This window comes from Diadema antillarum, unplaced genomic scaffold (genome assembly GCF_040938485.1).
Source record: "Diadema antillarum isolate AM-2024a unplaced genomic scaffold, OU_Dant_1.0 seq00000398_RagTag, whole genome shotgun sequence".
Lineage (NCBI taxonomy): Eukaryota > Metazoa > Echinodermata > Echinoidea > Diadematoida > Diadematidae > Diadema > Diadema antillarum.
In genome coordinates, this window is record NW_027271389.1 from 461,659 (window position 1) to 479,945 (window position 18,287).

The following is an 18,287-nucleotide window of genomic DNA, read 5'->3' on the forward strand; positions in this document are numbered from 1 at the left end:
TGATGTGATGTCATTCCAATTTTCCATTATTATAGTTTGTTCTGTTGTTTGTAATTTTGAGAATGAGAACATTTTGTACCGGTACATGTTTTAACATTTCATCCATATCATTTTAATTTTTGCACTAAGTAAGAAGAGCTCAAAAGGTTCATAAACGTTACCAAACCCCAGAATATTCCACATTTAAAAATCCATATTATTTATCTGCTCAAATTGGTGTTGATTTCGAATTCAGTGTTTTATGAAATTTCATAGCAGCCTTTTCAACAGAAAGATCAATGTGTACAAAGCATTATCATTAATAATGTTATCACCACTACTTTTACTTTTTACAAACATTATCCTTTAATATCATTGTCATCACTGTAATCATATCTCCTATGCAATTACACACTGTTTTATGAAGCACACACACATTTGCACTTATTATCTGGTATGAATGTTTTCCCTGGCAAAAACTCTGTCTTCCCACATATCAAAAAGTTAAGAGCCTGGTGCCAGAGGCTAAACCTTGTTTTACCATCTGCCCGACATTTTGTGATGGTTTTACCCTATTTCAAGGGTGCTGAATCAGAATCTTGACGATGCAACTCTTTCAGCCTGGAGAGTTTTGAGATATTCAAGATGGCTGCCAAAATGGCCACCAAAATGTGAAATTCCTAAATTTCCTAATGGTGAAAACTTTGAAACAAAAAGAAATATTTCACCTTATTTCAAGGGCTCGGAATGCAAATCTAAATGAGGCAACATTTTTGCATCGTTGAGGAATTTGAGGTATTACGCTGGCCATCAATAATTGAAATTCCCATATATTTTCTTACAAATGGTCAAAAATTGAAAAGATTTGATGGTTTCATCTCATCTTGAGCGTGATGAGTCCAAATCTGTTTATTGTAACTCTTGCATTGGTTTTAGAGATATTCCAAATGACTGCCAAAATTGAAATATTAAAACATGTTCTTTCTTATAAATGATGAAAAAAAATGAAACAAATTGATAGTTCAACCCTATTTTGAGGGTGCTGAATCCAAATCTCATTGATGCAATTTTTGTATCCTTGAAAGTTTTGAGATATTCAAGATGGCTACCAATATGGCTACCAAAAATCTGTAGTATCTCTAAATCCTCAAGGATGCAGGAGTTGCATTAACCAGATTCAAATTCAGCACCCTCAATGTAGGGCAAAACCATCAATTTGTTTTCAATTTATCCACCATTCACAAGGCATATCACAATTTCATGATAGCCTTCTTGGCAGCAATCATGGCTATCTCAAAATTCTCAGGGATGCACAAGTTGCTTCAAGCAGATTCAGACTCTGCACCCTCAAAACGGGGTAAACCCATCTTTTCAATTTTTTTACCATTTGTAAGGAAATGGGAATTTCTATTCTTGGTGGCCATCTAGCTTGAATGTATACCTCAATTTCCTCTATAATACGTATGACAGTCAAAGTATATATATTCAAACTGTGTCATTGCCAAGAAAGGGCATATTTACATTAGCTGCTGATAACCTAGTTCAGTGACATCTCATTTGTAAATCTGAACAATGTCTAACAGAAGTATGCCTCACTTTTCACACAATCAACCTTCAACTTCACAAAATAGAGGCATTAACAAATACATTTTATATTCTATTTTTTCCCTGATTTAGCTCGGTCTTTGTTTATCTTAACAAATATGCAACAATGCTTGCTCTGGGACCCTCTTTGAAATAACAATTCTACATCAGTACTCCCACTTTCAAGTACATTGCAGATGAATGCCAAAACATATCAAAAACTCTTAATACACATAGTGGACTCTCATTATAATCATCATAAAGTCCTCAGGACCAGCAGTTTTCCTCTGTTATGTCATATTGAAATTAAAGTCAAACAATGAAGTATATAAAAATAAGTCGATACCGACTTCGGGACCTGCAGTTTTACTTCCTTGTGAGGAGATTTTCATTATAACCGTGTTTGGTATAACGGGAGTGCACTGCACCATCAGTGACCACAAATCACTTCTTTTTTCTTTTTCATCCTTTACAACTGATCCTCTCCTCTAACATACCTTGAAGCAAACACTTTCCAAACAATCATCATTGTCATTTCAACTTGTGAAAACCAATACCTATTCCAGTGCTGAATAGAATTTTAACTCAATACATTGTTAGAGAATTAGAGAATTTGGTAAAAGATCTTATTGCAAAAGGGGCTCAAAGCATCATGTCAGGAGGTGATGTGTACAAGAACATGGCAGTCAAATATGCTTCAGAATACATGTTCACTGCAGATTATTAGCCAAATCACTCATTCATATGATTTAAAGGGACAGGAGATAGTATTGGTTGAGATGAGGATTGAGCTGTTAACTTTTTGTGAGGTATTAAGAAACCACTACTCGATTATTACACAGCATACAACTCTAATTGAAATTCAAAGTTTATTTTATAAAAATTGGATTTGAAATGGCTGAGATATCCAAAAACAAAATAAAATAATAAGTGATCCTTACAAGAGTGGGTCCCACCTTTTATTAGGATACACTTGTTTTGGAAATCTCAGTCATTTAAAAGCAATTTTCATCAAATAAATTTTTAATCCCTTGTAGAATTACATACTCTTTCACATTTCAAATTAGGGTTCTCATTATCTCACAAAAAGTTGGAAACCAGAAGCCCCATCTCAATCACAACTGTACCATCCCTTTAAGGCACCTGCACTTGATAATAATCATTCATTTCTTTGCCACAATAGTGATGCTGAATGATCGAGGAGCAAACATTCCTGAACATGGCAGATTAATCTTTGAGGTGCTAGAAAGGGGGATTACTAGTCAAAGAACTGCTGTTTTTTCTTTCTTTCTTTCTTCTTTCTTTTTGTGGAGAGAGAGAAGTGAGCTGTGTCCACAAAGACCTGAAATCTACATGCAATAACACAATGAGAAAATGTGGATTATTTCTCCACCCCTATAAGTTACATTTAATGACAAACTTACTCCTTCTAGGCCCCTGACTTGAAAATAAAATGAACCACCTTCAGACTTCATCTTTGAACAGCTTTTCAGGAACTTTATAAATGCAGTACAGGGAATCTGTTACCATGACATTCAAAATTATTCCTTGTCTCTAGACAAACTGGAATACCATGAAACAATTTGAAATAGATCAGTTTAAACTACTCTGTAACTTTGTTCAGAAAGTCTGTTTTTTTGCAAGGCACAAAAGCGACAATGATGACACTGCTATTCTCCAAGGGGCACATGTAGGTCATGTAGTGTTGAAATATTATAGTGTAACAAAAACTAGCCAATATTATGAAGAGTTCAAAGTTCAAACTGAAGCCTTTCAGTAACCAGAGATTGTCACGTGGTATTGATCTTCAATTACTGGGAGCTCTTTTTTATGTCTATTTGGCGTCCCACTCTCACATGCCTCGAGGGGCACCTCTAACCAAGTGCATAATGGATTTAGAAACTCACAGAATAAAGCCAGGTATACAATGGGATTAGAAACCTGAGGAATACAACAAAATGTGTGATAGATTTGCGAACCTGCAGAATAATATGAAGGGCATAATAGAACCTGACAAATATTAACTGTCAACTCCAAGTGGGAATGGACATATGCCAGAGAAGATTGTACTTTTCAGGCAATGGTGGGGAAAGTGGGTAAAAAAAAAATGTTTTAATTCAAGTCAGTCCAATGTTTGCATTGCAGGCCTTCCTTCATTCTGTATTTCACCTCTCCCCCCCCCCCCACCCCCCTTTTTTTTTGGGGGGGGGGGGGGTGGTGTTGGGGGTTGGGTTGGGGAAGGCCAAAGTGTCAGTAGATATATTTTTTGTTTAAGTGTTTGTGTCACAGAGACTGAAGTACACATTGGCTCTCAGGTAGAGAAATTTATGTTTTTGTTATCAAAATAGGAGATAGCAAAGCACAATCCAAAAGAGTTGATGTTTCTAAGATCCAAATTTGATTTCCTGAGAATCCTTTATTAGCACAGAGGGAAAGGTTTCTCACAGTGGGTCTTGGAATTTCACAGAGAGAGCATGGAAACACAACATGGGGACAATCGTGAAGTTGCACCGTAGTGTGAATAAATTACACCATTTCAATAACACACCATCATATCCTTTGGGAGAATGAAAAGCATGCACAGGCAAGAACCCCCAGTCACATTCAGAGTATCATTATGCCCCACCACCTAACATTCTATGCCATGTTTGACAAGTACAATTAGCTATGGATCATTTGAATCTAGGGGTGTAGATACATCACCATGTGAGTGATATGTTCTTCAACAACAATGGAACGAGAACGAGACGACCGGTTAGGCATCCTAATGAGCCAATCAATTCAAATAGAAACGACAATACAGAGTTCTCTATCTATGGCAGACTCAACTCAAGGCCTGTGGATTCATCCGTGAACACAATGTGCCATGACCTTTTTAAAGTTAACAAAGTTCATTTTACATCAGATGATATCAGTCATCATAAAGTTTACCATTCAAAAATAACCTTTCATGAAAGAAAAACCTCTGTGCTATTGTAAACCGTAGGCCTACTTCATAAAATCTTACACTGTTCAGAGACATTTGATGCATCAATTTGGACTGGTAAATACATGTACAGCTGATAGCTTGGCACAAGAAACATAAATGATGCATATTATGTGCCTCGTATGTAGGCTGGTCATTATTGCATGGTTTAGCCATGTGAAACAGATCCATCACAAAGTTTACTATTCAAAAATTACCTTTTGTGAAAGAAAAAGCTCTATGCTAACCATACTTTATAAAATCTTACACTGTTCAATTTGGACTGGTAAATATATGTACAACTGATCAGATCGGTACAAGAAACATACATGACGCATATGCACCTCTTATGTAGGTTGATCATTATTGCATGGTTGCGTTTAGCAATGTGAAACAGACTCATGTTTGAAAAGGCCTCACTCGTCCAGCTTCACTGTCAGTCTTCTATACACCAACACAAACTAGTCTGTATGAACTACAAACCTTGCAAGAGCTAGGCCCCAAGAATGCCATAAGTTTAAAACACAAAGAAGATTACACTCAACATTCTCTATTTTTGGACAAAAAGAAAATAAGAAAGAAAACTTTTGAATTTATAATTAGGTCATACTCACAATTTACAGAATCCAAGCTAACCTGGCCTATATTTTTAAAACTTGCACAGCTTATTAGAATAGGAAATGTTCCATTAGACAGGGAATAAAGAAGTGTGGACTGTGTTGCCATAAGTACAATCAAAGATGTTCGAAAAACAGGCATATTTGTTCTGCAGATTCGATCTACACAAGTATAAGTTCAGAGTGGGAAAAGAAAATTTGGTGACCCAATACGCACTGTTTGCCCTCCATAGACAGCATCTATAGTGTCAGATGAACTCTGCATGACAATGAATGCAAATTTGGATAAAGCAACAGTTGTGTTGCCTTTGTCAGATCCGTGGAATGTTGGTACATAAGGGTGTGTTGTTTGCATTCAAAGGAAGCAATAGACTGAGGTAAAAAAAGTGGGGTTGAAAGTGTCTTGAATAGCCTGTCTGTACATGATAAACCTCGCAGTAGTTAAACACAATTACAAGTTTTGTGATCATCACTGTGTGCCGACATTAACTCCATGTATGGCATGCAGGTTTCCTATACCATCATCGATTTTGTGTGAGTTTACATACCCATAGCAACCGATGTACTGACGCTTTGTTTTTCAGAAATTTTATCAAAAGGGCAAACATTAAAACAATGTAACTAATTTGAATAATTAATCAATGCAGACACTCACAACTGAAATGCATTATATACCAAATGTAATCAGCTCATGTTTTCATTCAAATGGAGATGTGAGATTTACAATCAAAAGCAACATAATATAAAAGTTTAAATCCACAATCAACATTAGCATTCAGGCCTATAGGCCTACAGATTGACAATGTAGGTCCATGTGAAGTAGAATATGACAGGTGCTGTTAACTTGTCGACTAGATCAGATCAGAAACAGAATGGTACAAGTTTCATGAAATTTTTCTCAAAATATAGCCTAATGGATCTTAGAATACGGGTGACTCCCATTATAACAAAATCCCCAGGACACAGCAATCGTGTTAATCTCAAACACTGAAATATGTAAAAAGATATAGATCTATGATGATTCCGGGACATTGATTTTTACTTTGATGTAATGAAAATATTGTTATGACCATGTTTGCTTTAATGGGAGTGCACTGTACCTAATAACAGGGGTGTGAACATTCCCACATCGATGTCACAGACATTCCACATAGCAATCAGGGAGGTACAATGTATTATGTGGTACAGTGGAAACTCAGTAGAACAAGATCCTTGGGACCAAGACAATTTGTTCTTTATATCAGATATTTTGTTATATCAGTATCAATAAACAATACAAAACAAAGGAAATAAATTCATTGGGACCGGAGAAAGTACAATGCGGTTTGTTACATCAGGTATTTTGTTATTTCTTTATATTGAGTTTCCACTGTACATGCATCTGTGTCATCCAAAAGATAATCCTTGAAAAAAGAGAAATTCTATATTATCCTAACAGGACAAGAAAAAATATCTATGTTTTCATGAAGTCTTAGAACAGTAGAATCAGAAAGACTTAGCACCTCTGTGATCAGGAAATTGGTCGCATCCACCTTATGAAAACAAGCTAAAGGTGACAATGTCATGAACTTCAAAACTTCTCATTGGTTTTAAGAAAATATAGCAACTATGTTTTCGGTCAGTGATTCAGCAATTCGTTGATTTGATAGTTATAGATCACTGTATAGACTTTTAAAAATAATACATTTCCTACTTTAGGTCCGATATGATGTAATAACAAAGGTCCCATTTTGTGTTGTGGTTGTTGATATGCTCAACTTATAGATAAGATTCAATTCAATTTCACTTTATTTTCATATTTTTTGGTTAAAAATACATTAAACATAACAAAATGAAATGATACATGATATTCAAGTAGGAAGCATCTATTGTAAACATATTGAACAAAGTGGTCAGACTATGAAAGTTGGAATCCAGGGGTGGTATTCTGAGGTCGTAATTAAGTCTGTAATTAACTTCGTGATTAAGTCGTGAAGTTAATAGGCCCTTAATCATGGGCAAAATCGGTATTCTGAGGACGTAATTAAGGTATGATTAAGTCCCCTGTAATTATCTTAGGTCCCTCCCATCTAATTGTTATTCCATCCAATCAGACGCGTTGTTAGAAGCCAAAATGATGACTATACGCGCAAATATGCCCTCAATGCGCGCTCCTCCACGCCCCCTGTAATTACAACCCAAGAGCTCCGTGCGCACACTCCGGTATTTGATTACAACCCCTCACCTACGCACGCGAAGATCTCAACCTCTTTGCTCACATAAAATGACAAAATTCCTCGAAGATCGGCTTTATTTCTTTTTTTCTCTGAATTCTATGGATACCATGATAACAAGATTCAACCGCTCCTCGGTTACCGAAGACGGTAAGCATCGTTGTGGCAGAGAAAACGCGATGTAATGCTTGATATCGGAGTAGTTAATGACACTCTTTGGTATCATTAAGTTTTTCATTAACTTTCATACTTAATTACACCCTCAGAATACCGATTCGTAATTAACTCTGTGATTAAGTCCTCTCAGAGGTGCGCGCGCATTGATACGCGCAAACGCGTAGGTCCTTCCCGCCAAAACGCTTGTTGCTATGGTAGTTAATATAACCCCTACTTAATCATGCTCTCAGAATACCAATTCGGTAATTAAGTGCTAATCAGACACTTAATAAGCTCTCAGAATACGGCCCCAGGAATAAATGCTAAAGAAATAAAGATAGTTTGCACATTGTGCAAACTTGTACTTTAATTGGAAGGTAATATGAAAACTTTTTGAGGGACATCACATTTCTAAACTGGAAGATGGACTGCAGTAATTCCAGTTAATGTGAATATCAGTTTTCTTTTTAATAGCTACTCTACTTTCAATTATTCTTATGATTTTGAACAAGTGCATTGACTTATAGATGCATTACACTCCCGACAACACTTGACTTGATTTAAGCCACACTCCTAATCAAGAGTTGGGATATACAGTATGTGATACATGTACATGATGACTGTATCCCACAAATCAAATTCCACCATAAAACTTTTTTTATTTTGATGCACTTCAAATACCAAACTTTCACTCATACCATTAAGAAACATAGACTGAATGTAAAATAATGAAACAGTACATACATGTACACAAGGGCATTATTTATAAAAAGAAAATGAGAGTAACATATCATCATTGCCATATCAGGTATGCCCCTACTGTACTCCATGTGCTAAGTTGTCGCATGAAGTAAAATCATTTTAAGAAGAAGTCTTTAAGGGACATGAGAAGTTTTTTCAGATTCAACATTAGTGCTTGTAGGCTACTTGACCAAAGTTTACAACCAACAATTACACTGAAACATATTTGATATTGTCAGTATTTCAGTAATGATATCGGATGTGCCATTTAAAGAATGCACATAGATCATAAAAGCATATTTGGTTACATTAAACTTACATTCAAAAGTTATATAATTTGTAAATCTAAGGTAGAAACAGATTTTTGTAAGTACAGTTGAACCTCTCTTATCCGGCCTCCCTTTATCCGGATCTCTCTATTATACGGACGCAATCTCGCCGTGATTTTTTTTTATGATTACAGGAGGAAAGGGGGATTCCCAACTCCTTGAGAACTCCTACACAAATACACATGAATTACATATTACTTCCAACATGATTAACATACATTACATCAAATTTCCTTCCAAATTGCTTACCTTCAGACATTTTAACATCCCCAAACATCCCCAAATGTAACAATGAAAAGGTTGCAGTATACACATTACTATACATGTGGTACTACAATGGGCTACATCAGTACATGTGTATGTATATGTACATGTATAAAGCATTGAGTCTCCCGTATCCGGCCAAATCCCTTATCCGGATGAGCCCCGGTTCCGACTTGTCCGGATACGAGAGGTTCAACTGTAAATGTATTAGACAGCACTGGCCGGTGCAAGACTTTTATTAATCAGCATCCTAAACCACAGTCTCTGACACCATTCCATGGGTCATCCATACTAACTTTGTGGTAAAACCCTCTGGCCAAAATTCACAAAGGTACCTTTCATCAAATTCATCATTTACAATTAGTTCATGGATGAAAACAAGCACAAAGTGAGCATAACTTTCGTATTATTTGCATATCAGTGCATATATTCATAAAGTGAATGTCTCTTGGTATATGGGATTTATTTAATACACACATTAACACCTAGAGGAAATTTGCATAATTCATGAACTAAACTGCCTTGAATTCTGGTCTTTCAGTTTGTTTTCCTGGTAAGGTAGACAAGTCAATGCCGTCACTAAAATAAAGATACTCATTGAAATGATCGCAGGAAACTGCAAAGATCTCACAGGCCTTTGCCATATTTTGTCCTTCATCTTTTTGACTTCCAACACAATATCTTTGACCCACCAGTAAACTTTGAGTTTCGATTACTCATAAGGTCTACTCTTAGATACCTTGGTGATACACAATTGGACAGACACCATTTTATAGCTTGCTTGCGAGCACAAACGAACATACATAAGCACACACACATGCTCTCGCACAGATGCACACATTAACTTTTACACTTGAATAATCCTTCAGAAAGAGCATATGGAATAGGTAATCTTAACTCCTTGCACAGACCAATACACCGATCATCAAATACACAGAAAGCACTTACCTGTTGTGCTTCTGTGTCCAGTAAAGCAGCTAATCCAAATCCAAGAAAAAATAAAGAATCACTAAAAGTCCAGCATTGTTATTGTTGGAGCTATGTAAAAACTTTTTCCCTCTCGGGCTCAGTGTCCACCGACTGTCCTACACTGAGGCATGTATAGCCCGCTTATACTCACTAACTTTTGAAAACAGAGAAGTGAATAGCCTCTGTAGCCGCTTCCGCTGTCACGTATTCAACAATGAAAAAAAAAAAGGAAAAAAGTTGTGAATGTTTCTCAGAAGAAACAAAAGCAATGCAAAAGTCGATGATTGCGTAACATGGTAATTCTGTGGTATAGGTTGCCGCTCAGAATTTTCAGACACAACTATGTTGTCTGCTGTCCGAGCCAAACTCCAGGAGCAAATATCAGACTCATGGAATACGTCCTTGCCAAGATACGCAGCAGTCATAAGCTAACATCTCGTCTGCATGCTACGTGAATGGGTTCCTGCGTGGGTGCTGCAGGTAGGCGTGCGGTCTTGTTCACGATTTCCTACCAAAACATGGGAGCCTCCTCACCTTTTCTTCTCTCCAGTCACCTCACCTTTCTCTCCCTCTCTCTCTCTCTACGGTCTATGGATTCTCACTCGAATTCCCCTATTTTTTCTTTCCGCTTTTTTTTTCCTCTGGCACTTGGCAGCCCTACGTTAGCAGCTAGGGCAAATCCACTGAGGCATGGGGTACTGTTGTGTGAAATGTTTATAAGAAGAGTGTGTAACAAACTAAATTCTTCAAGCATTTATAGTGGCAGGATAAGCCATCTCTGTGTGTCAAAGACCAATAAGGTATTATTTATCCCCCTCCACCCCACCCCCGATTTTTTCTACTTTTATTTATTTATCTATTTTTTTTAAAGGGGTGAGGGGGCATTCGGTTTCCCCAAGGTTCTATTGCCACAGGATTTTATGGGACAAAAGGTGTTTAAAGCCTTTTTAGCAGTTTTTGTTGTATTTCCCCAGTATCCACTGACAAATATCCTTTTTCCCCTTCTCCTCTTGTAACTTATCCAAACAGGTCTGAGTAAATACACACAAGCTATTCAGCTGTTAATGAGATAGAAAATGACAGAAACATTGAGGAGACTTGCAATATTTGCTTGGTGCTATATAAGAACAGTCAGTACCTGGCATTACTTTTGGATTCTTTCACAAGGTGTGGTGTTCATTTCTTTGGAGATATTCATTTAAAATAATTACAAAACATGTGTAATGCAATTAATAAAGCTTCCTAAAAAAAAGTGAGCCATGTATGGGAAATGGTCATTTTGTCGGGGAAATGGTCATTTTGTCGACGAAATGAGCAATTTCGTAACGAAATATTCCATTCAACACTTGGCACTCCATGGTTTTTGTCTATGGTTTAAACCATGGTTTCATTAGTATCACTTTCATGAATTCGGGCCAATGTGTTCATTCTGTAATCATTTCAAATGCCATTTCTATAACCCTCTGTCTCTCTCTGGGCCAATATGCAGTCTGTAATCATTTCAAATGCCATTTCTACAACCCTCCGTCTCTCTCTATTTATCTATCTATTGATCTATCTATCTATCTATCTATCTATCTATCTATCTATCTATCTATCTATCTAGATTTGTAATTCTAAATATCCCAACCCCATTTCCATGATCTTATAGCCAGAAAACCTCTTATCTTCTGCCAAGGAATTACAACCCCATTTATTGACTCACACTTTCAGTCACTTTGATGAAGATAGATTTGAGGATGGCATTGATTTTAGCTAGGGATGAGATACAGCAAGCAGGATTAAGCTTACTTTGTACAATGGCTTAGTATCACTTTAAATGTGTGTTTTGTCCAGAATAATGCTAGGAATTCAAAGGACAACCATTATTTACTCAGGAGAGTCAGAGAAAACATCCTATTTTCATTCAAATTGTCCTAGTAGTATGCTCATCTAGCTTGGATTTAAGTACTTTAATTCTACTTAGTTGTATCAGCAACTTTCCGACATGGTTCTAAAATTGGACAGGATCCCCAGGTTGCTGTTTCTTCTTCTCATTCTCCTTCTCCTGCTCCTGCTCCTGCTCCTGCTCCTGCTCCTCCTCCTCTTCCTCCTTCTTCATCTTCTTCTTCTTCTTCTTCCTTCTTTCTTCTTTCTTCTTCTTCTTCTTCCTTTTTCCTTCTTCCTTCTTCCTTCTTTCTTCTTCCTTCTTTCTTCTTTCTTCTTTCTTCTTTCTTCTTTCTTCTTCCTTCTTCTTCTTCTTCCTTCTTTCTTCTTTCTTCTTTCTTCTTTTTTTCTTCTTCCTCTTCCTTCTTCCTTCTTCCTCTTCCTTCTTCCTTCTTCCTTCTTCCTACTTCCTACTTCCTTCTTTCTTCTTTCTTCTTTCTTTTTTCTTCGTTCTTCTTTCTTCTTCCTTCTTCTTCTTCTTCTTCAAGATAGTCCTCAATGTTCCATCAGGAACCAAACGAGGAGGAAAGGGGGAGTGCGCAATGTTGCTCTGTAGTCAACGGGTAAGAAAGCCTTCAAAACTCTGCTAAAAATTACGAACCACAGGTATACTAACATCAAAGAAAATTGAGTTTAGTAACCATGTTTAAAACCAATGATGTCCTGCCTTTTATACTTATACTTCCTCACCTATGATGTTTCATGGAGCAATGAATTTGATGGACAATAGATATTGTTCCAACTTTGATTTGTCAATTTAAGAAATTATTATATTTCTGTGGATCAATTTAAATATATTTGATGAAAATGACACTGCACCTTTAAAACTCTTGAAGAAAAATTGGAGCTAAAAAAAAAATCAAATTACAGTGCTACTAGATAAGCCTAGACACATATACTGTGATATTAACTAATTCTACACAAGATTTTGAAAATCTCCATATATGTGGCACAAGAACCATCAAGTTCACATGGCCAATGAGTTAAACTTTACCAAACAGAACTATGGAAAGCCAAAATCAACATTTGGTGCTCACTAGCATCATCTGGCTTTTCTCCCAGTTCTTTGAGTCTTGGCTACAGAAATACACATATTGGTATATATGCTATAGTTGAGACAGAACTCAACACAAACTTTTGGCCTGTTCAGGCCACTATTAAAATCTTTGAATTTTAACATTTCGGTGGCCTGCAAAAGAAATGAAGTGTCCTGATAGGTAAACATAAAAATTCATTCTGAATTTCATCTGCCTGATTGGGCCATAAAAAGACAGCCTTTTTTAAAATTTGGTTGCCCAACATCAATTCTTATTAGACCCGGACCACTGCTTATGTTGAGCCCTTAGCTGTGAGAAGTGTACAAAAATCAATATATTTTAGCACAACTCATTCTTGAATCATGCATACCAGAATTGTTGCTGAACAGGGTGAACGCCCACCCATAGTATACTGCGGACTATTCAGTCTCCTTGAACAGTGCCAGAATACAAAGGGACACCAATCTATAAATTTGCATCATCTTTTACAGAAAATCAGAACTGAGAAACAAAACAAACCACACAGAACAAAATAATACCCTAGCTGCATTCACCTTAACCCCAAGAGTATCCAGGGACATAGCACTGGCATTGTTAACATCACAGGACAAGGTCACTCACTGTCAGCCAAGCAAATTTATGCATTCTGAAGAGCCCATTTGATGGGAAGATAGCAATTTTGTGCTTCAATGTTTCACACCTACAGACAATGGCAACAAAAACATCCACCTTCTGATTGCATTCCTAGAGAGAAGACTGCAAAACACCATACAAATGGAAGTATTTTTTCTTAAAGTACTATCATGTGCATGACAAATGCCCACTTTTTACAGTATATTCAGTCTGGACACACTTTTAATTAACTGGCATCACTATCCCAAGTATTCTACTTTACTTGATCTATTCTAAATCTAGTGTGTCCTTACACAGTTTGGTGAGAGAGCTAGCATCACACACACAAAAAAATAGATTTAATATTTTACAAGATAGAAACCAACCAATGGCTACCAACAATGCACCTCCATAAAAAGTTTGCATACATTTTTGATATTCATATACCGTAGTCAGGCCGGGTGGCACTTGACAATGTAACAAAAAGAACAAAGAGGGCAGCACCACAAAATCCTAATAGTCTGTGTCTTTTCTCTCTGTGCAAAATATGAAGAAAATCCATTCAAGGTTTAGCTTGTCGAGTACACACATATGGGACATCCAAAATTGCAAATGCCAGGAACACTGAGGGCGCTGTAACAAAAAAACAACAGGCTGCAAAATATTTTCATGATATACCTCTACAAAAAAAAAAAAAAAAAATACTGAAATGTAGGCAGTGCTAGCAATGTGACAGAATGGCATTTCTCTTTACTAAATCAAAAGTATTCTACAGTTCCAAACTTTGTTATCACTGAATTTCTAAGCATCTCTCTCCCTATCCCTCTCTTTTTTCCTCTCTCCTGTTCTTCTCTCTCCATCTTTTTCTTCCCCTATCTTTCTTTCTCTTTCTCTCTTCTTGCCCAAGTAGCTCTCTATCTCTCTCTCTCTCTTTTTTGTTAGTGATTTATGAAAACAGTTCATCCCAAGATTATATATTAATTCGACTAAACAGGCAGCACCAGCTGCTATATGGGATAAGAACCAGCACTGCTCAGGCACAAGTAAGGTAGTCTTGTGGATATTCAATTCAATTTTCTTTTTCAATCAAATTTTCTTTTTCAACTCAATTTCATTTTCATTTCATTTTGCGATGAATATGATATGATACCTGTCTAGTAATCAGGAGATTCTTGGTTTGAGTCCACCCCTAGTATGTATGCTCATGCTTTTTTATCATAGCTACTACATGTACTACGAAACTGATCAATGTCAGTGCTTATTTACATTGATAAAGGACATTTTTTGTCCTTTTTTTTCTTTTTTTTTTTTGCTGATCAGTTGCAATAAAAAAGAATTAATGAAAGATTTCATTACTTTGAACACTTGTGACTCTTGTTCTTTACTCTACACTCTTTTTAAATAATTCTTTTAAGATATAAAACAATATGACACATACCCATTGAGCTGGTTGCACACTAACAGACATCTGGGAAACACACATATGGTATTAAAGTGTGTCCATATGCTATCAATTCACCGTGTATTCAGGGAGGGTCATGGTGCTATACCAAGCCATAGATTTCATTGTTGTATTGATACAGTGATAAGCTATATGGGCCACAGATTATTTTCACTGTGGTGTATACAAAGATATTTACAGAGAGGCTCATCCCAGCTTTTTTTTCTTTGCAATTACATCCAGAGGTGGGGAATATACCACCTGCACAAGAGATTTAGGCCAACAGTGTGGTGGGCACATCTATGGTTCCCAGTATTGTGCAAAAATGTATTTGAGTGCTCCTTTGAACAACAGGTGGTACATTGTACTACAGCAAGTACAGCTGCATAGTGCCCTCTATGTTCACTGTTGACACAGGTATGTGATTTCCTGCGCATATGAGAGATGGCCAAGCTAGGATTATTTTAAAAATGTGTAAAGGAACATACTTTTTATATTTCTTTAGACTCTGTGGAAGAAAATGTCTTCCACATACATGGAGCGCAATCATGGAAAGTCATTTCCTTTGAGAACTAACAGTGATGTGAATGTTACATCACATGTGAGGATCCGAGCAATCAATTGTTAGATATGTACAGATGTTCCTGTCTCATGCCCAGACTGCTTTTTCAAGGTGCGTGTACATGGGATATCGATGCTGTAAAGTACATCACACCAATCCTTAAAGGACAAGTTCACCTTCATATACATGTGGATTGAGTGAAGGCAACAATGTTAGTAGAACACATCAGTGAAAGTTTGGGGAAAATCCCACAATCCGTTCAAAAGTTATGAATTTTTAAAATATCTGTACAATTACTGCTGGAGGAGAAGACTACTACAGTGTATGATGTCACATGCGTACAACGATATAAGGAAAATAAAAAGAGAATTTCACAAAACTTGACTTTTCGAATAAAGTGCACATTTCCTCGACTTGTTACTGACTTATGTTAGAGATAATATTATTCCCCCTGACTTCTGAAAGAGAGAAGTCGAGTGTTCTTTTATTATGTGAGAAAAGTGAGAATATCTTGAATTTTCTTTATACTTTCCTTATATAGTTGTACTCATATGACATCACAAGCTATAGTAGTCTTCTCATCCAGCCGTGACTGAGCAGAAACTTCAAAAATTCATAACTTTTGAACGGATTGTCCAATTTTCCTCAAATTCTCATTGATGTGTCAATACTAATATTGCTGCATTCACTCAACCCACATGTCTATGAAGGTGAACTTGTCCTCTACATGATCAGAATTATCTTTAACCTGTTGCAGATGAGTCCCGGGTATACAGGACAAGTGTCTATGGAAAATGTATGTTGTAGCAAAATCAACCCGTCATCAACGGGTTAACATCTTTGTCCAGATTCCATGGCTCACACTGACTTTTCTCATTGTTAGTTTGAATTACTTCATTAACAGAGTAGATTTCTCTCAGAAGGGTGTGATAATCTACAGACAGAATCACGCCAGTGCCCATATTTAAAGGTCCTGTTTGCCATTGGGAGCAGTGATTTAAAAAATGTTCAAGACATTACTTTTGATACATATGTGTAGGTCAATTGTATCACAAAACACCCTACCATATAAGATTTTTGCAATAAAGCCTAAAATATAAGGATATATCACTATTTTTCTCATTACACCATAACTGTAGATGGTTTAGTCTGAAGACATTTTCATTATAACCATTGTGCACATTTTGTATATTTAACAATAATCAACATCGATTATACTAGTTCAAATTTTTACATTGTTTGTTTCTATATCCCTAAGTCACATTTTAGAGCAATTATGAAGCAATAATACTGGGTTTTTGTTTCATCTGCAAATGGTAAAAAAAAATGCCTTTAACTGGATGCAAGGAATTTCAGTAAAGGGGTGATGGGAGTTAGCTCTGTGTAAAGTTCAAGTGCATATATGCATATGCTGGCATGCCAAATCTATCATTTCAGATCAGGGTTTGCAAATCAACCAATATCAAAGCTGACTTTATACAGTATGGCAAGTCTCATAAGGAAGCATGCAGGGAAACAGGGTATCTTTTCTTCAAGTTTTTATCAGCATTTTTTTAGACATAATCCAAAAGGAGTTCATTTGAGAGAAGTTCCAGAATGAAACATTTTTTTTTAATTTGTGCACCTGGCTGAACCTGTCAGCATTGCTCAATCTGGCAGAGCTGTTAAGACTTTACCTCCTTGCTGTCTGCATAACTTGCAAGCTGGCAATGTAATGTACACCATCTCTACTCCTTTCATAGTCTTCACAGGTGGGTCAAGATCACTCTTCAATTCTTCAAGCACATATTTTATACTCACCTGTGTAGGAAGATGTGATATAGGCCTATCACAATGATGCCTTTCCACAAGACTACATAATTATGGTGTCATCCACTGGTGTGTTCATCACTCAGACCCACTAGAAGTCCGTCATAGGGTACATGCAGGAGAAACCCGACTGCAATTATCTTTTTTTTCACTGAAAAACTTTAGCTTGAATTGCATATAACTGAAAGATTTGGAAAGAAGGCCATTATCACATCAAGGTAAAAATTGGTGCTGTTCTGGTGACTGAATGATGGCAGCAATTATTTCCACAAACTTTCCCTTACCCTTTTGGCAGTTGTTGGTTTTATCATCACGGTCCAAGTCCTTCCAATCGGGGCAGTCACCTCCGACAGCATCGACCAATCCGCAGAGCACAATTCCATCATTCCAATCACTCTGAAAGCAGGGGGTCAAGGGTCAAATATTTACAGTATCACCACAATGCTCACATACAATGTAGCAATACTGGTCATGAATGATTTACTGGTGGTAAACTGCAATGTCTTGGCTCTTGACAATTAGTTAGGGAAGAGAAGAGCTTGATATCAAGTAAAAAAGAGCAGTTTTCTGACTGACCTATAATTACACAGAAAGAAGCCACAAAATGCCTGAGAATTTTCCCCATCATCAATGGAAGGAGCTAAGGAGCATGAACACATAGGCCTATCTGACGTAAATGGCAGTTCCACCAAGTTAAACAAGCTAACAAGGAAAGTTATTCTGCATCCTGCGACATGAGCTCCTGCACTCTTATTTTGCCTGAATTTGTAAAGTGAGTCTTCTGATATAGTTTGTATCATGCAATAATATCAACAAGACACTGCATAAGTAACAACAAGATAGCACTCATGACACCTAACATTTAAACAATTTAGCAAGATAGGCATAAAGACTGTTGTTGCTGCTTTAAAAAGGAAGGTAGAAAAAACAAAAACTGTCCTGTTATTAAACCATAAGAGGGAATAGAGCATCCATCCACCATAGAAAGTGATTTTGAATGTCTCAAGTATCACATTTCCATGAATATTTCAGGAAAATCACACAATTGTTAGCAAGAAATCATAGTCATTTTAATGCAAGTAA

General features: G+C 36.7%; 1 protein-coding gene across 1 annotated transcript in view; it reads right to left on the reverse strand.

The window, feature by feature from the left end:
* Positions 1-18,287, reverse strand: part of LOC139732020 (filamin-A-like) — a 56,440-nt gene that overhangs the window by 23,259 nt on the left and 14,894 nt on the right. The window contains exon 4 of the mRNA XM_071642895.1: positions 17,489-17,600. Within this exon, the coding sequence (XP_071498996.1) occupies positions 17,489-17,600 (112 nt within the window). The remainder of the gene's footprint in view (positions 1-17,488; positions 17,601-18,287) is intronic.